Source organism: Mizuhopecten yessoensis, unplaced genomic scaffold (genome assembly GCF_002113885.1).
Source record: "Mizuhopecten yessoensis strain PY_sf001 unplaced genomic scaffold, ASM211388v2 scaffold716287, whole genome shotgun sequence".
Taxonomy (NCBI): Eukaryota; Metazoa; Mollusca; class Bivalvia; order Pectinida; family Pectinidae; genus Mizuhopecten; species Mizuhopecten yessoensis.
In genome coordinates this window covers 521,230-542,033 of record NW_018480041.1, presented here as the reverse complement: position 1 = coordinate 542,033, position 20,804 = coordinate 521,230, and the positions used below count along the sequence as shown (strand labels likewise).

Sequence of the window (20,804 nt, the reverse complement as noted above, 5' to 3'; positions counted from 1 at the left end):
GGGAACTGATAGTAACCTGATCACACTGCGTAGTAATACACTACAAAAACTACTCACTCGGAACGACCGACCTAGATGCTTAATTCTTACATCTTAAAATATTATTGAACTGTGCTTTGTGAAATATCCACGTATTCACGTGTCCTGTGCTACAAATAAACATTGAATATGGAACTACATTTTGTTGTGTTATTGTTGTTGACGGTTGCTAAGATCTCTCACGATAGTGTCACATTTCCCCGCGAAAAAACACTGTTCTCGCCACTGCGTTGCACCCGTGTATAAGCAGGAACAAACCCTGTTTATTTGTTTTATTCGTTGTTATATCGATCCACTGAAAGGATTCGTCAATGTAAATATAAGGAATGATATTTATTTTTTCAACATTTATGAGGTCATAACAACAATGGGTTTTTGGACATATTTTACATGAATCGCTAACGCGATTCATTCAATATGTCCATAAACCCATTGTTGTTATGACCTCATAAATGTTGAAAAAATAAAAATCATTCCTTAAATGCACTTTATGTAAACATTTGAAAAGGGATATTCGTCTCGTGAATATATGTTTAGCCCCGTCCCACGTGTACCGGTCACATTCCGGTATTAAATTCGATATATATTTATATATATCTACTTTATGTTTATGCCTATTATCATTGTTGACATTTAACTGTTAATGTATGACGGGAGAAGGCTGTGATAAATTGTAAAAACATGTGCCCCATCCCTTGTTTAATTTTATTTGCAACAAATTTATGTTTAATGCTAAATAAATTTAAATTATGAATATTGGCAAGTGTGCAATTAACTTCTGATGGTGAATAATTACTGTTCAATAAGTTTGAATACGGACTTAGAAATCGTATTACTTGCTTTCATAATGCGGTAAGAGGTTGCAGTTGCCTGACGGCCCCTCTCTGGGGGCCCGTTTGGAAACTGTTTACTGCCTAGTCAGGTGACGTTATCGGCGCTATTTTTAGCAGGGCTTTCCCGAACAATTCAAGTGGTCAAACTGGACATTTGGAACGGACTATGAATATGGGGATAGCGAGGTAACATAAGTGGAGGTGCATACAATACATACATTCATTAAAAAATATGGCTCTTCACGTAATGTCCCCAGTTGTTTTTCTTGTTTTTCTATAGACATATAGCAACCCAAACAACATCGCCCTTGTCTTAATCTTAATCTTACTTTTGTCAGGGGACATACACACAAATCCAGGACCAGCAGACAATTTTTCTTCAACTAACGACTCCGACTCCCGACAATATATCCTTTTCTGTTTATTCGTAGCGTTAGAAATAAAATTGTTTTTCTGGAGAGTTTTACCGATGACGTAGACATATTGTGCCTAACAGAAACACATCTCGATCCTTCCATCCCTGATTCTGACCTTCTTCTTACTAACTTCTCAACAATATTTAGAAAAGACAGGAACGCTTTTGGTGGCGGTGTAATGAATTTTGCAACTAAAGACATACTGCCTAAACACAGACTTTATATTGAATCACCGAATGACGAAATAATTTGGATTGAATTTTGTACTGATAATAAGAAATATCTTCTGTGTACAAACTCCATGGCAAAACACCAACTCTGGAATTTGGACTCGACTGAAACATTCTTTTGACATAGCTTTTGACTACACTCCTCATGTTATATTAACAGGGGATACTAACATTGACTAATTAACAGGAAATAACAATGATCTTAGCATTCTAACACAGCAATATAATTTAACCAACCTGATTACCAGTCCAACTATAGTAATAAATACTACACAATCCCTTATAGACCCATTTTACATCAGTGATACTATATCCTACGAATCATCCATTGTTGTACCAGTTTTAGAAGCTATTAGTGACCACAGAACTATAATTGTGTCAGTGTCATCCTGTCTACCAAAACCAAAGTCTTTTAAGAGGAAAATATGATTATACAACAGAGCAGATATTTTAAATCTTAAAAACAGGGGTAGGACAGGTAAATTGGATAGATTTGTTTTCTCATGCGGATAATGTAAGCGAAAAATGTAATCTGTTTACTGACAAAATTATTTCTATTTTAGAAAAACATATTCCTAAAAAAATGTAACTGTAAATAAAAACGACAAACCATGGATGAACGGAGATATAAGAAAAGAAATTAAACGTAGAAACAAGTTAAGGAAACATTTCATCAGAGTTAAAATACCATTGTCTGAAGCTAAATTTAAACGTGCACGAAACAAAGTAAATAATATACTGAAACATGCAAGAGCACTTTTTATACTAATGTAGATGGACTTATCAATGATAGCTCAGCTAATCCTAAAGCATACTGGAAACTAATGCGTATGCTTTAAAAAGGTAACATTTCTACCGATATACCTCCCTTACTAAACCCTACAAATAACCGCTTGACCAGAGACGACTATGACAAATCCAATATTCTAAATAACTTCTTTAAATCTGCCTCTGACCTTGATGACCATAACGACGATATACCCTATTTTGACAACCAAACAGACGCGTTCCTTACTGAAATTGTATAATCAATATTTTAGACACTAATAAAGCTGCTGGTCCTGACGGCATCAGTCATAAAATGTTAAAAATGGTATCCAATGAAATATCTGCACCCCTCACACTTCTATTCAACGAATCCTTTCGTACTTTTGTATTTCCTGATTCATGGACACTTGCCCATGTGACACCTATTTTCAAAAAGGGGGAATCTGAATTGGCAAATAACTATAGACCCATTTTTTTTACTTAGCTGCATTGGCAAACTTTTCGAACGAATAATTCATAAACTCATCTATAACTTTCTCTTCAGCAACAAACTTCTATATACTTTACAGTCTGGCTTCTTACCAAATCACTCTACAACTCACCAACTCATCGCACTCTATCATAGCATACTTACAGCTATGGAGAATCGTGAATATACTGCTCTTGTTTTTTGTAGCTTTTCTAAAGCTTTCGACCGAGTCTGGCATAAGGGTCTATTGATTAAATTAGAAAAATACGGGATAAAAGGTAAGCTTTTAGATTGGATTAAAAACTACTTAAGTAACAGACGCCAGTCAGTGGTACTAAAAAATGCTATATCTTCTGAAGTATCTATCAAAGCCGGATTCCTCAAGGTTCAGTGTTAGGGCCTCTTCTTTTTCTTGTATACATCAACGATATTTCAAATACATTACTATCAATGACTAGCCTTTTTGCTGACGACACCGCATTAGCACACTCTTCCAAAAATGTACACGATATAAAACAAGTAATTAATAACTATGAAATGGAACAAACCTTTGGTCAAATAAATGGTTAATGAATTTCAACCCAAATAAAATCGAAATACTCTCAATTTCTAACACAAATATACCTTCTAACCCACAATTTCTTTTCGACAGCATTGTGAAATACCACAAACACCTAGGAGTCATTATTAGTAACAACGGCACATGGAACTCTCACATTGAACACATATTAACAAACACTACAAAGTACATTGCAACCTAAAGGAAATTAAAATGCATCCTGAATAGAAAAAACTTAGAATAGAAAAAATATACCTTGTTTTTATAACACCACTATTTGAATATACCTGCGAAGTATGGGACAATTGTAATATCACATTTTCGAATAAATTAGAGAACATGCAGTATGAAGCAGGTCGAATAATAACTGGATTACCTATNACAGAGGGCTCGGATGGAAATCATTGACAGATAGACGCAGGATTAGAAAATTATCCATGTTTTAAAATATTTATCATGATAATGCTCCCTCATTTCTAAAATCTCTTCTACCACCTATTGTGTCAAACTTCTCTAACTATAATCTTAGAAACAGGAATAACTTTCAGAACCTATACTATAGACTGCAAGTCACAAAATCATCCTTCATACCAAGTACTTCAGACTCCTGGAATAATCTACCAATAGAAACAAAGTCATCAGAATCCATTAAACAATTTAAAACTCTTATTCAACCTGAAGTCACTAGCCCTTCTTATATCAAATGTTTTCTTGAATATGGGTCCAGAAAAGTAAATATTATACATTGTCAATTACGAAACCGCAGTAGCTCTTTAAATTACGACCTTTTTAAAGCTCACCTTCGAGACAACTTTACTTGCGACTGCGGAAATGACTCGGAAGACTCTTCCCATTTCTTACTAAACTGTAAAAAACCCAGATCAATCCCGTAATGTAATGCTTCAATCCCTCGACTGGTATAACGAAATCACTGTTGAACACCTTCTCTTCGGAGATGCAAATTTTGACTACAATCTTAACATTCAATTTTGTAGGTCTGTACAAGTGTTCATTTTTAGCTCCAAACGGTTTAACATGTAATATTGAATAACCAGGATACCTACTTCGACTATTCCCATCTGTCTCTCCCCTCCACCTCCTCTCTTATTCCAGCCCCTCTCCCCTCCACCTCCTCTCTTATCCCAGCCCCTCTCCCCTCCACCTCCTCTCTTATCCCAGCCCCTCTCCCCTCCAACTCCTCTCTTATCCCAGCCCCTCTCCCCTCCACCTCCTCTCTTATTCCAGCCCCTCTCCCCTTTTCCAACACCAACGATCTCTGTGTATTAACTTCAATCTTAGCGTCCATCAATATCATAACCGTTTCCATATGACAAAGAGCGCATGTCCGGTTTTCCTAATCTAGTCGGCTAAGTATGTAAGGCAGGAATTCACAGAAGGACTTGGAGTGACCAAGAGAAAGGCAAATGCGGCACGGAATGTGATTGCACTTTAGAAAAGCAGAAGGATATGTGTGTATAGATTAGGTATACTACTTACGCCGACTCGATTAGGAAAAGTCCCACGCGCGATCTCAAGTAAACTCTCCGAATACATATTTATAACTATACGTTGGTGTCCCTAATCCTATCATTACCTTTTTTGCTGTAACCCATCTTTAACATCTTATAAATGTATACATATATAAATTTGTTTTAGGTTATTACGTGACACATTAATTTTGTATATATATTTTCTGTTGCGGAAAGGACGTAAGTAAGTTGCAATAACTTTTGTCCAATCCATTTGTCTTTCGTTACAATACTATTGATTTAAACTAAATGTACGTGTCTCTATATATAGCAATGTACATCGTTTTACTCAGACTTTTGCCATTGATCGGTCTTACGTACATATAGAGGTTCCCCAACGAGTGATGGTTGGTTATCATGTTTATCTAACTCGAGTTAGTTTATTTTCAAATTGTATGAAGGCACGAGGTTTACCGAGTGTCTTTTACAATTTGAAAATTAACTAACGAGAGTAACCTACCATTACGAGTTTGGGGTCCTTTTTTCTCCCATAACGTTCATATTTTATCTGGAAAGCCATATGTTTCCCTTGCAAATACACTGTGTCGGCTTCCGATGGGGGAGAAACAATTGCCGAGAATCATGACGTCACAATGGAAGATGACGCCGCAAAGGACTGTGACGTGACGTCATAAATAAAAAAAAAAGACCAATGAAATCACGTCCAGGGTGTTAGTTGGTAACCAAAAATGTTTACCAACTCCTAGCAGGTTTATCCAATGAATCGGGATGGGGAAACCTATAGTGGTTGTGGGAGAAATAATATTTACGTCTCTGCCAAAGACTAGCTTTAAATTCGACGATGGGGAATATTAATCTGCCTCTCTCAGCTCAGCAATAAACTCGGGATTGATAAGGAACAGAATAAAACCATTTAAGTTGTATGAGAACAGAAACAAATATAGCTTAATTTACGATTATTTAACTTATATTGAAGAAAAAAGTTATGCCGTCACAATTATTAAAACATCCGAACAGACCTAATTTCACGCGGTCACATGGTGCATACGAAATACGTTACCCTAAAAACGGCATAGTAAAGTTTTTCATTTGATTCGTTCATAGATCACACACTATTGATAAGGTCATCAATGCGGTAACTTTTGTACCCGGGAATATATCCTGGCATTATTTTCACAAACAAAACTAGTATAGTTCAACACATGCAACTGAACAATTTATTCAGCAAAAATCAGTTTGGATTTTTCCCCGGAAGATCAACAACACTTCAAATGTTAATCGTCCTAGATGAGTGGACTCATATGTTGGATACGGGAGGAGAAATTGATGTCATTGATATGGATTTTATGAAAGCTTTCGACAAGGTACCCCATCGCCGTCTAATACACAAGCTATATAATTATGGAATCAGCGCGAAAACTGTTAAATGGATAGAAAACTTTTTAAGTGATAGACATCAAAAACTAGTGGTTAACGGATCTACATCCAAATTACAGAACGTCTTAAGCGGAATTCCTCAGGGGAGTGTCTTAGGACCAATACTATTTGTTATGTATATCAATAACATGCCCGAGAACACTGCGTCATCGTGCCCTCTATTCGCGGATGATACTAAATTATACCGCACGATACGAACTGATGAGGATAAGGAAATTCTACAAGCAGATTTGAATAATCTTCAAAAATGGTCTGATGATTGGCTTCTGAAATTTCATCCGAATAAATGCAAGGTTCTTCAGGTTAAAGGATCACCAAACAATAATAGAACATACCGTCTCGCGAGCAAAACTGGAGAAGTCGTACTTGACAAAATCAACAGTGAAAAAGATTTAGGAGTAACGGTGGATGCAAACCTGGACTTTCGGACCCACATTCAAAACTCAATAAACAAAGCTAATTCAGTACTCGGGATTATTAGAAGATCATTTACTTTTTTGGACGAATCGATTTTTAGACAGTTATTTAAGGCTCTGGTAAGACCGCATCTAGAATACGCAGCCAGTGCGTGGATCCCCCGGAGTCCGTATAAACTTAAAGATATCCAGATGATAGAGAATGTACAACGGAGAGCCACTAAGCTTCTACCTGGATTTAAAGAAATCTCCTACGAAGAACGTTTAGAAAAAATGAAACTACCGACACTAAAACACCGAAGGACTAGAGGTGATTTGATTAACGTTTTCAAGATTGTGAAGAGGAAGTTTGATGAGAAAGTCACGTCAGACATATTTGTCTACGATAATTGGAAAATTAAACTAGTCTTCCACTGGAAGACGAAGTTTGATTAAAATTCTGTAAAATCAACATCTACTGAGGGATCAATTGAGATGACGTAGAGGTCACGTGGTTCAGTTTTCAGAGATAACATGAAGCATCAATAAAGTGATAAAATATATCTATACATATAATGTATAGAGGGTGGGAATGCCAAGCGGTGGGCAATTGATCCCTCAGTAGATGTTGATTTTACAGAATTTTAATCAAACTTCGTCTTCCAGTGGAAGACTAGTTTAATTTTCCAATTCTGTAAAATCAACCTACTGAGGGACCCCTTGAGATATCAGAGTTGATGCGTTCATGTTGTAAAATAAGTAAAACAACCAAATGTAAATGTTTAACATTTGTAATATAAACTTTTAACGCATGTACATTTATATACAACACATAATAGAATTGTGAGAAGTCTATTCTCCGATATTTGATGGAGGAGCAAACTGCTCCAAAAGTCTAGTACCCGTATTTATTGTCCCAGTCGACTGAGTCTGGGATGAAGGAATACAATAAAACCTTCGGAAAGTACAGTCTGTACTCCATCCCGCAGTCTGTAGGATGGTTGTGATCGGCACATTCGCAGTTTTTGCTGCTGTCATTGATGCACTCCTGGTGCTGTGCGGTTTGTACACCGACGTGTCTATACCCGATTTTGCTAACACAAGCTAAATCCAATTAGCAATAGTTTGTTTGGAAACTTTACTATGCGGTGATACCGTACTAATCAACAATTGTGTCTCTTCCTTCCGCAACACTTTAGTCCTCTTCAGGTATTCTTTAAACACAGTTACCACACATAATGATAAGTCTGCAGGAAAAGCCTGCAATATGATAGGCGCCAAATGTCGACCTGGTTTTGATTGTTTCAAAAGATCTCCAATAACAATTGTCACTTGAGATTCGGTCAAAGTAATATTCCTAATGTCTAAAACATGAAGTGTCTGGCATCTTTGTCCTGTTAATAACGCTAGAAGCATGACTAATTTAAATGTCAAAAATCTAAGACTAATAGTATGTACAGGTGAAAGAGTTTGTAAATATTGTAACACTATTGAAACACTCCATGTTGTGGAATATCTTGGTAATGCAGGTCTTATTTGGTATATACCTTTCATGAATCTTTTTATGAGTACATTGTTTATAAAAGAGATATTACCAGCCAATTCTAAAAATGAATTTATACACGACCTAGCTGTATTTACACTACTATATCCCAGTCGTTTGTTGAACATTACTGATAAGAATTTAAGTATGTCATTCACAAATGGTTGCAGCGGATCAACTGTCCCTTGCTCGCAAAAAGACAACCATCGGCGGATATGGACCCCATATTGTCTCTGGGTGGATGTCCTCCATTATGCAAGAATGATGGAGGCAACTGGCGACGAAACTCCCTGACGTCGCAGGCTCTCCCTGATAACTTGCATGCTATCAGTCGTAATTTCTGCATTGGATGTTGCCTGGTTGGGTTGTTCCGCAACTGTAGCAATGGGCATGGTAACCTGTTGGGCAGTATTACCGGTGGGGCTGTTACCAGTCTCAGAAGTTTCGGGAACCATGGCTGTGTGGTCCACAACGGTGCAATTAGTATCATCTGTGTCACATCTTCCTCCACCTTCTGCAAGACTCTCCCCAGGAGACTGAAAGGTGGAAGAGCATAATAAGTTCCATGTGACCATGATAAGCTAAAAGCATCTACAGCTATAGCTGTAGGATCAGGTAGATACGACACATACGAAGTCACTTGGGCATTGATTCGAGAAGCAAACAAGTCTATGTCTGGTATCCCGAATATGTCACACACCTTTTGGAAAATATGTACATTTAAACTCCACTCAATGTCATCGGAGATCTTTCTCGACAACTTGTCAGCTTCAACGTTAGTGACACCTGGCAGGTAACACACAGACAACCAAATGTCACGTTCCTTGCACCACAACCACATCTCTCTAGTGAGGTCATGTAAATAAGGTTTCTTACCACCCATGTTATTAAGATAGTTTACTGCGACAGTGTTATCCATATAAAGTCGCACATGAATGTTACGTTTTAAATTACAGAAACACTGTAGAGTAAGAAAAGCTGCATATAATTCAAGGTAATTTATATGGTTTTGTTGTTCACTGTGAGACCAATGTCCCCCTGTCTGTAATTGATCATGTCCGTCACCTTTCACAAGGCCTCCCCACCCTGTGCCAGAACTGTCCGTCTCTAAAACAAGGTCAGGGGACCCGCGGTACACTGGATTAGCACTCTGATGAATGTTATTAATCCACCATAATACCTGCTCTCTAGCTTCTGTGGAAATACGCACTGTGTTATTAAAATTCCCTTTCGCTAACTTAAGTGCACTGTCTTTTTCATGTTCCAACGTTTTATAAAATAAAGGGGCATGTGGAACTGCAGGAGCACAAGCAACCATTTTCCCAACGACTTGTGCTAGATGTCTGATGCTAGTTACTTTAGTGTTCAAGAGCTCCTGACACACATGGACTACATTGTCAGCTTTTCCCTTAGTAAGACATATTGTCATAGTTTCTGAGTTTAACACAAAACCAAGGAATGTTATACATCTAGTAGGCCTAAGTACCGACTTTTCAGGGTGAATGGTAAGTCCTAACGAGTCCATAGAATCAACGGTAGCCTCTATGTTAGCTACACATTGGTCATAAGAGTCTGCCTGTAATAAGCTATCGTCAATGTAGGATACATTAGCATGACCTAATTTTCGAAGATGAGAAAACACCGGTTTCATAATCTTTGTGAAGACTCGGGGCCCTGAAGACAACCCGTTGGGTAAACAGGTAAACTGATAACAGACGTTGCCCCAGAAAAAACGAAGATATTTCCTATCATCCGGACTAACCGGCACCGAGTAGTAATTATAAGCGTCTTTCAAGTCAATTGAAGCGAACCAGCAATTTTTTATCATTAAAGTGATTCCTGATTTTAGTGTTTCCATTTTGAAGTGTACATATTCCACATCATAATTCGCAAGTGTGTGGGGTCAAACCCCGAAGTCAGTGACCCGAACACCGAAAGTAAACAAACCTTGTAAAGCAACCACGTGCTGATACCACGGTTGAGTCCACTATAGAAAGAGTCCTGAATAAACACTCTATCCTGTCGTAGTTGTTACGAAGTCTGGCTCTGTTGAATTTCCGTTGAAATGTTAAGTTTGATTTATAGATTTATGAATACGTCTTTCTGAACCAAATAACTCTCTAAGCACCGAACCCCGTGACCTCTACGTCATCTCAAGGGGTCCCTCAGTAGGTTGATTTTACAGAATAACGAAAGAACACGAGGACATAAATTTAAGCTGTATACACAACGATGTAGTACAGAGCTAAGGAAAAACTCGTTCACGTTTAGGGTAGTTGATATCTGGAACGGTCTACCGGAATCGGTTGTAAATGCAGAAACCACGAAGACTTTGAGATCCTGTTGGATAACCATCTGAAGGACACTATTTACAATAATTACTGATAATGACTTTTAAAATAACTCTTTTGGGAAAGTTTATATATGTTAACCAGTGACAATATAATATTTTTATACTATGTTTTGTGATATGGACTTAGAGGCTTTCAGCCTGCGTCCATTATTTTTCAATTAAATTCAAAAACTAACGATAAACCATTCCTTTGGCCCAGTTGTTCAAAGACAAATTAAGTTCGTTTTACATGTATACACCTCATTTGAAAATGTATTGAAAGGATTTGTACCATAATACCACGGAATTAGATGCTATCTAAGTCCTTGATAATACATAATATTACCAAAGGAAGGGTTTATGTGATGAAAAGCAGTTTTTTTTTTATTTCTTACAATTTGTAATTAAAAAATTATTCATGTTTGATAGACATTGGCAAGCTTGTCGTAACCTTGATGGACACATATCTCTTTTGATTAGTGACATGGTTCATAATATACACACTTTACTAATTAATTTTATCTCAATTAATTTTAATTTAGTTCCCCATCAATTTCACAATACTGTTCACAATTATATGCATACTTTTAATCCTACAAGTGTTATAAGGTTGTGCTTAATTTCGACAAAACTTCAAATGTTTCTTTTGCACTCATAATAAATTGTATGTATCGTTTTCAATCAAAGTGTTCTGCAAAATGTTAAGTTATTTATTAGCACTGAAAAAGACTTTGTTAGGATAACTGTTAAGACTACTGATTTTGTTTTGTTTTTAAAACGGGTCTTCATCCAACAGTAACACAATAACAAATATATACCTATATACAATGTACTTACAATAACAGACATAAAGATAAATATTTTAATGATCTTGAGCATTCTTTTGGCAAGGAAGGTAACTATTTCATATTTTATTTCTCCTCTTTGGTAGAATGGTTGAGGCAAAAGGGGACTAAATCTATACAATCTTCTCCTTCTGAACGGATGAAGAGATTTTAACAACTTTTTCCGGTTTTAAATATTTCCATTATACATTACCCTAGCAAATTCAGAGGCATTTATATCAGCACGGAATTATATTAGTCCGTTTATCTAACGTCTAAGTCCGTGATATCTTAAAAAAGACCTGGAAGACTACATTAGGATAGAACAGGTAATTTACAAAAAGAATATGGATTACAACAAGTTCGAAAATAAATGGTTCCAAATAATCTAACTTAATTGCCTTATAGACATGCTAGCGGTATTAAGCATTTTGTAATGAGTGAATGGATGCATGAAAGTTGTATGTTATGTGTGTAAAGTAAAAAAATAAATGTCTATTTTGCAATATAGGTATGTATTGGTACTCTAGTTGTAATAAACACAGCAGCATATATAATCGAACAAAAGTATATCTCTACTCTTCAAGGCAGAATCTGAGTGTAACAAATATATAATCAAATTGAAACTTTCTCTCGCATTGATGTACCCCATTGTAAAATTGTGTTGTCATTGTCATTATATTATACAAAAAGGAAAATAAAAAAGTGTCAAATAAAAAAAAAAGGTCCGTGATATCAGCTAGCATAATTAATTATATAATTTATAAAAAAGTATGGACTCAACTTTATCTCACTATAAAGAATATTTATTCTCGGATAAAATATATATATAAAATAACTTTTACTTAAGGAAGGGTACTAATTTGTTCTGTCTATTTTAGTCTGCAAAAAAACTGTTTGATTAGTTACGGAATGTATAGTGGAATTAATTTATTGTCGAAGTTTAGCAAATCAAACACTTTCTGACGGTTGTCTAAATCCGGATTTCGATTACCGTGATTCCAGTTCAGCTATTAGAAATCTTTGAAGTATCTTCGTGATCCAGATATTAGTCCTGATCTTGGAAATGTTTTAAAGATGGCGTTAAATATTTTCGTGTAATGTAAGTATACAGTTACAAGACAAATCAGATACATTACAGAGGGGGTTAAATACGTAACTAGTAATTCAACATCTGAAACATGCTTTGAGTCTATTTGAGCATGACTGATACGGAAGTTATTCAGCACATTAGTGAAGAAAGATTGGCCCTTCAGATGTAAACAAAAACACGTGGTCTCCTTAGGCTTAGCATAAGTTAGTACGATTTGTAATATGACTCAGGCCTGGAGAGAGCGCAGCTCGTATATTTTTTTCCAATAGTATAGTATAATATACTTGAATCTGTTGCTGGGCAAAATCATTCATTTTGAAAACAGGCATTGTCTGAAACAAGCGAAGCGTCTAAATGCTGTATTTTTTCAATCTTATTTTCTAAATAACATTATCAAAAATATTATCTTATTCGTTTTATAGCGATAATTATTATGAAATTAATAAGTAAAGAAGAGCATTCGAATGAATTATGTAGTTCAAGAGAAAACACAAATGTATTTGGTACTGTTGCATTTAATTGCCCCGTCTATGGCCTTAGCGTAATGTTGCGGAAAGAATGAGGCCCAGTAGAGGGACTTCATATTTGAAAATGTATTGTTTATCAAGTATAACTGTTCTTATCTGTTATTGTAAAAGTTAAGTATATGTGTGATTTAATTCCAATTTTATATTTTCAATGATATACTTTGCCTGATCCCTCTAAATGGTGTAAAAAGAGAATCACAATAGCCCAAACATATTTGGATTTCCGTCCGGTAGTAAATAAGTCCGAATTATTCTGACGTTTTATCGGCTTTTTTCATATCGGTCTGTCATCGATTAACGTCAGAACTCCGGCTCTCTATAATATGTGGGAAATATGCGCCCCGCACCCGGAGCGCACTTCCAACTGATATTTTAGAAACAAATCGTCACTTTCACACACATGTCGCACATGGATCGAAAGATCTATTCTTTATGGACTAGGTGGTATCAATAACATGTTTCAAAGATCATTACGAAAAGTATTTTCCAACGTTTTCCATACCAACCCATGTTTTTAATGGAAATTAGGCCATGAGCAATGTGACATGACTTGATGAGATCCCCCGTTACCGAAGGTAATTCCCAACGTTATGACGTAGGCCTGCGATATTTTAGTCACGTGGCATTAGAAGCCGGGGCTATAAAAAAACTAGAGTAAAACAGAGTAAGTTTGAAAAAATATGTTTTTAGTGATTGTTTTGGTTGTTTGGGGCATGTTATGTACATTTATGTTCATCTTGTGCATAAAGAATAGATCTTTTGATTCATGTGCGACATGTGTGTGAAAGTGACGATTTGTTATATTGATTATGGAATTTGTAATCGATAATAATAATCAGAAAGGGCAAACTGATTATTTTTCAATTGTTATCGATCATCAGCCCATCAGTATTTAATAGGATATGTTTTCCTTTCAGTGATATGAAAAAGTAACAAAATGGAAGAAAATTTTCCAAGAGGTGGTAGCAAAAAAAGAGTTAAAAAAGATTCTGTATCAGTACAAGCAGAAGAAAAGGACCTTTTCCATGTAAGTATCTGTTAATTTAAAGTAACGAATGTATATATGTAACAGCAGATTGTACATTTGTTATCACATTCTAAACTGAAAATCTTATTGAGTTTGTCCTTTGGTATGGTGAAATCTCTATACAACTTCTTGTAACAAGGATCCAGCTTAAGCTGAATTTACCTTATGCAAAATTTTAACATTTTATAAGACTTGAATTTTTGTAGAAATTTTTCATGCGAGTCCAGGTTTTTTTTCTCTCTAAATTTTGATGAGTCCCTTTAATAACATATAACGGATGCTAAAAAAAATGATGAGTCCCATAGGGAAACCATGAGTTTAGGACTCAAATACCATGAGTCCCAAAAATTACTGTCAATTTGTACGAAATCTTTGGAAAATGGACTATCATTTAAAATTATATGAATCATTTGCCCCATTTGAAAAAATGTTAACTGCATATATGTGAAAGATAAATGATAATACATTTTTACCAAATACATAGCTTATGGGTGTTTTTGGTTCAATCAAAGTATAACTTTTCTAATAAACTGCAAAATGGGCTAAATTATGGAATGAAGAATACAGTCAATATTCAATTTTAAAGATATGATGAACATTTGAAGCATCCATTTTACATGTGAATTAAAGGTTTTACTAATTCTAGTTATTTTGTTAATTGAATTTGTAAGGAAAACTGGCCATATATATATATGAATTATTTCATCCATCTTGTATTTCATTTTGTGCAAATCAGACCTAGAAAGAGCATAAAAACCATCTCATTAGAATAACATAAGCATATTGTTATTGTGTTTATTCAGTCAGCAGAACCAGAACCAAAGAAGAAGCCAAAGAAGGAATTTGGAAAGGAAAAAAATGGGAAAATTGTAAAAAAAAATGATGATACTGAGAAGATTGTTGAGAGAACATGTGCCTTGAAGAAAAATGTGAGTAAATGTTGTGTGTTACTTTCCACTTTTGCCACAAATTAAAAAAATGAATCTTGCAAAATGTCCCAATATAAGTTTACAGAGTGTTAAGTGTTTTGAAGTCTAGTAAATTATACAAAAATTGGTAAAAACGACACAAGAAAAGTTACATTTTGCCCTAATATTTTCACTCTATTTTCTAAGCTCTTCAGGTTTGTATTACCAGTACAAAAATGTGTGTTATGGATTACTCCATCTTTGCTAGCCTAGTGTTCGCTTCGTATACACTCCACTTACCCTTGGTGGATATAGCCGTGTTTTCATAATTCTCTCCACTGCCACCTAGCGGATAAACAGAGTTATCGCTCTTCTCCCAAAAACATTTAACCAATCAGAATGACCGTTACATACACACTCCATCGGCGTGTTGACATAAGCATGTGTATGTGGAGGTGGAGTATAAATGACACAGCAATGTGGAAACATATTTTCGAAGGTCATCATTTACATGTGGCACGAAGTTCCCCCCCAAAAGACAAAAGATTGTGAACCTTCATTTTGGAGTGGGGCGGGGGGGGCAAAACACTCTGACATAAACAACAACGTGCTTCCGTACAGGGCGGCGTCATTACTGTTTTCCTTCGTCAACAGCGCTCTATGTAAGATGCAATTTCATTGGATGCGAGCGATTGGCATCGTACGAAAATTTGAAGGCTCGGTTAACACGGCTATATCCGCCAAGGGTAAGTGGAGTGTATACAAAGCAAACACTTGGCTAGCGAAGATGGGATTACTCATCGTTGTTGACATTGCCTTTGGTAATTTAATAAACATTGGTATTTAAATAAGGCTTTAAATGTTGATTTTTCCACAGAAACTAAAGAGTTTAAAAATATCAAGATTCAAAAGATTTATTTAAATTTAACGTCTTTTTATCTGGCCATATGTGTAAAACAACTGAGAAGTCAAAGCGCTTCTGTGAAACAATGATCACATTGAATCACCGACTGGTATAGGATGCAATATATTGCAAATTAGATCTGTTATACATACCCTACAAACAATAATATCCTTTAAACAATAATATCCTTTAAACAATAATACCCTATAAACAATAAACATACCCTATAAACAATAATACCCTATAAACAATAAACATACCCTTTAAACAATAATACCCTATAAACAATAAACATACCCTATAAACAATAATACCCTATAAACAATAAACATACCCTATAAACAATAATACCCTATAAACAATAAACATACCCTATAAACAATAATACCCTATAAACAATAAACATACCCTATAAACAATAATACCCTATAAACAATAAACATACCCTATAAACAATAATACCCTATAAACAATAAACATACCCTATAAACAATAATACCCTATAAACAATAAACATACCCTATAAACAATAATACCCTATAAACAATAAACATACCCTATAAACAATAATACCCTATAAACAATAAACATACCCTATAAACAATAATACCCTATAAACAATAAACATACCCTATAAACAATAATACCCTATAAACAATAATACCCTATAAACAATAAACATACCCTATACACAATTATACCCTATAAGCAATAAACATACCCTATAAACAATAATACCCTCTTAACAATAAACATACCCTATAAACAATAATACCCTATAAACAATAATCATACCCTATATAACAATAATACCCTATAAACAATAAACATACCCTATAAACAATAATACCCTATAAACAATAAACATACCCTATAAACAATAATACCCTATAAACAATAAACATACCCTATAAACAATAATACCCTATAAACAATAAACATACCCTATAAACAATAATACCCTATAAACAATAAACATACCCTATAAACAATAATACCCTATAAACAATAAACATACCCTATAAACAATAATACCCTATAAACAATAAACATACCCTATAAACAATAATACCCTATAAACAATAATACCCTATAAACAATAAACATACCCTATACACAATTATACCCTATAAGCAATAAACATACCCTATAAACAATAATACCCTCTTAACAATAAACATACCCTATAAACAATAATACCCTATAAACAATAATCATACCCTATATAACAATAATACCCTATAAACAATAAACATACCCTTAAAACAATAATACCCTATAAACAATAAACATACCCTATAAACAATAATACCCTATAAACAATAAACATACCCTTTAAACAATAATACCCTATAAACAATAATACCCTATAAACAATAAACATACCCTATAAACAATAATACCTATAAACAATAATACCCTATAAAAAATAATACCCTTTAAACAATAAACATACCCTATTAACATTAATACCCTATTTATAAACAACCATAACAATATGATACAGTTTAATAAATGCTATTTATTAACTGTAGAGCTCGAGGTATGCAATGTTATCATGACCAACATTGTTGTATATGTTTTATAAATCAGCATACACATGTTTATACATATAACAGAAGAAATCAACAATACACAAATATATACATTTCATGATGATCTACATTTAGGTTTGGCCTTGGGGGCTATATCATACTACACATATATAAGCTATGGAAATATCACGGATTACTGACGTTATCCTACCAGGAGTGAACTGTCACCCCTTGTCCAAGGATATATCCCCCCAGGAGCGAAACGGTTGCCCCTGGTCCCAACGGCTGGATGAGATTTCCCATTATCAAAAACGGACCCCAATGAGAGGATATTCTGACAATCCTGGATCCAGACATGATGAGTAGCTCATATACCTGGATCCGATGAGAGGATATCTGATCAGGAATTTCCTGGGTCCGCATGATGTCTAGGTCTAATTTCCTGGATATAGATCCCATGAGAGGATATTTCCTGAATCCTGGATTGGCCACATGGGCCCCGTTAGCCCATGTTTGTACCAATCCCATGAGAGGATTCATCATTGTTGGAAATTCCTGGATCTATAGGATACCTAATTATAACTTATAGGCACCTTATTATGTAGGTATAACTGTATATTAACATGGGGGCTGAACACAACAACATATGTGTTGTGTACCTCCCAAATTGAAGCTGTATACCTTTCGTATTGCGATATGTGTGCAGCTGAAAAGCCCCCAAGTAGTATGTTTCTTATAAAATTATATAGTATCATATATCGTCTCTCTTATTGCATTTACTATTATGTCATAAGTTATACTATCTTATATATGAACCGTACATATATATGTTACAATACATGGTAATGCATATTTTAGAACTTCCACAAGATGATAAGTCACAATTCGTACATCTCCTTGTATATGTCTTCCACAAATCTAGAGTGACTTGGTTATAAATATCTCCATGTCCACAGTTCAAATTGTATTTGGGTATACACAGTTGGTGTCCAAGTCACCGTTTATGTATACATGTATGTCGTTCCACAGTTAAGGTGACCCTATATATAATATAAATCCAATGTCCACATGCGTCCATGCATGTTATACAGTAATTACGCACAATTGGCGTTATAACAAAAAGTCATAGTTCATGCATTTGTCATACTTATCTGAGCCTCCTTGATTGTGTTATGAGATGTCCTTATGTATCTTTGGTAACAGTCTGAAGACCACCTACCTAATGTTTTGATAAGGTGGTCTTCCACTTTAGCTCCAGCTGCAGCGGTTGCAGCCCCAATACGAAAGGAATGTCTGCTGTATAAGGTAGTATTGAGTCCAATTTTTTCTAAGTTAATTTTCAAGAATTGAATAAAAATATTCCTTGATAACGCTGTGCCCTCCCTGGTTACGAATAGGGGTGATGTAGGGGTCACATGATACATTTTTTTCCTGATAACGAGATATTTGCACATAGCTTGATGTGGGCACACTGATGACCTGTTGGCAAAAATAAGAATGTGTACACCTTTCCTACTGGGATCCGTTTTGGAAGATTTAAGACACAGCTTGAGTAGTTCATCGGACTGGATTTGTATATCACCTATACACAAATTAACACTCGGATCAAAGTTGTTTTGGTTAACGGTGAACTCTCCACACCTCAGAAATCCATAAAATGCCACACAACACACTGCCCGATACATCAGTTTATCGTGGTGGCTGTACTATACATCAGCAAGTGCCTCGTTAAATTGTTGCAAAATCTTGAATGTGATAGGTAAATGTTCTCTTGTTCCAAGTTTTTGACTTTTCTTTACACCATTGAGAAACAAATTGAGTCGAGGAAAACTGTTCCCTTCCTTATTCTCGAGAGGGTTTGTACCCCCATTAGTAAGGAAATGATATCTTATACCACATAGATACAGTTTGATGGTGGACAACTGAAGACTGAGAGAATGTACACAATATGCCACAAAGAAGATTAAAATATCCTCAGATATAGGTGGTAGGCTGTTAGTGATCCATGTTATACCATACATCACAAGGAATCTACAAAATGTTTGATACCCTGTAGAATATGCTTTTCTAGTGCGTTCCCCCATGGTCCTGGTCCAGATCTTGGCTGTTGTTTCGGTTAGTTCCACATTACCTCTGAGGGAGGAGGACACTTGCTTGGCTTCAATGTTGCTCTGGGTGCTAACTGCCGGAAACGATGCATCTGTAAACGAGATAGACTGTCAGCAATATTGTTTTGAACTCCCGGAACATGTTCTGCATGGAAGGTGAAATTTTGACTCGCTGCAAACCACGTCATATTCCTCATAAGTTTCATAATATGTAATGATTTTGATCTTCCCTTATTCACAATGTTAACAGTGGCGATGTTGTCACAATGGAAAAGGATCTTTTTCGTTCTCCAACTCTCACCCCACAAAACCACTGCTGCAACAATTGGATACAACTCCATGAATGCCATGGAAACTGATTTTTCCGAAGCAGCATGTATCTCATTTAATAAGAAGTCTGGCCATCTGACAGCAAACCAATGCCCGTTGTAATATGCACCGAAACCTATCGTGGAAGATGCATCAGTGTACAACTCCATATCCTCCGTTGATGTCCAATTAACATCATAAAACACAGATATGCCATTCCATTGTCTTAGGAAAATAAGCCACATATGTATATCCTCTCTACATTCCTTGGTAAAGTGCACATGATGATGAAGTTTCTTCACTGTTGTAGACAACTTGATAAGATATGATATGAAAGACCTGCCCGGCTTAACAATTCGAGTACAAAAGTTTAAGTGACCGAGAAGTTGTAATAGTTCTCTTTTCGTACAGGATTGTCTCTGTAACATAGTCTCGAGAAATTCTGTTATCCTACATATCTTATCCTTCGGCAGTCTATCTTCCATGTGCATACTGTCTAGTATTATACCGAGGTATTCAATGTCAGTTGTTGGTCCTATTGTTTTGTGAGGCGATAACGGGATATCTAACTTGGTGAACACGTCAATTAATTGGTTCATTCTATATTCTCCATTACTTTCGGGCTTGCTTATTGTCAAGAAATCATCCAGTAAGTGCAATATAATTGGAATACCATAATTGTTTGTTGCAACCCAACACACTGCCTGAGACAGTTTGTCGAAAATAACCGGACTAGAGCGACATCCAAAAGCAAGTCTTTGATAGAAATAATAGCTCTCCTCCCATTTAATACCGAATAAATGCCACTGGTCAGGTTTTATTGGAATGAGTTTAAAAGCATCTGTAATGTCAGCCTTACACATTAAGGAACCTTGGCCCAACTCCTGTATGATCTGAATGGCATCATCAATTCGGACATATGATAAAGAGCAAGAGTCTTTGTCTATTAGACCATTGATGCTAGGGTGGTCAGGATTGTCGTGTGGTGCAGATAAATCGACAATCAGGCGTTTCTTTTTTGAGTACTTCCCTTCAACGATTCCTATAGGGCTGATTCT

General features: G+C 35.6%; 2 protein-coding genes across 2 annotated transcripts in view; one reads left to right on the top strand and one right to left on the bottom strand.

Annotated features, from left to right (window-relative positions):
* Positions 1–7,422: 7,422 nt before the first annotated feature.
* On the bottom strand, positions 7,423–9,940 carry LOC110442652. Its single transcript, XM_021486345.1, has one exon. The coding sequence runs from the start codon at positions 9,828–9,830 to the stop codon at positions 8,334–8,336; it is 1,497 nt and encodes a 498-aa protein (XP_021342020.1). The 5' UTR covers positions 9,831–9,940; the 3' UTR covers positions 7,423–8,333.
* A 2,427-nt stretch (positions 9,941–12,367) lies between these two features.
* LOC110442650 (protein RRP5 homolog) overlaps positions 12,368–20,804 on the top strand; it is a 165,731-nt gene continuing 157,294 nt past the window's right edge. The window contains exons 1-3 of the mRNA XM_021486343.1: positions 12,368–12,437; positions 13,873–13,982; positions 14,786–14,911. Of these exons, the coding sequence (XP_021342018.1) occupies positions 13,893–13,982; positions 14,786–14,911 (216 nt within the window). The 5' untranslated portion in view covers positions 12,368–12,437; positions 13,873–13,892. The remainder of the gene's footprint in view (positions 12,438–13,872; positions 13,983–14,785; positions 14,912–20,804) is intronic.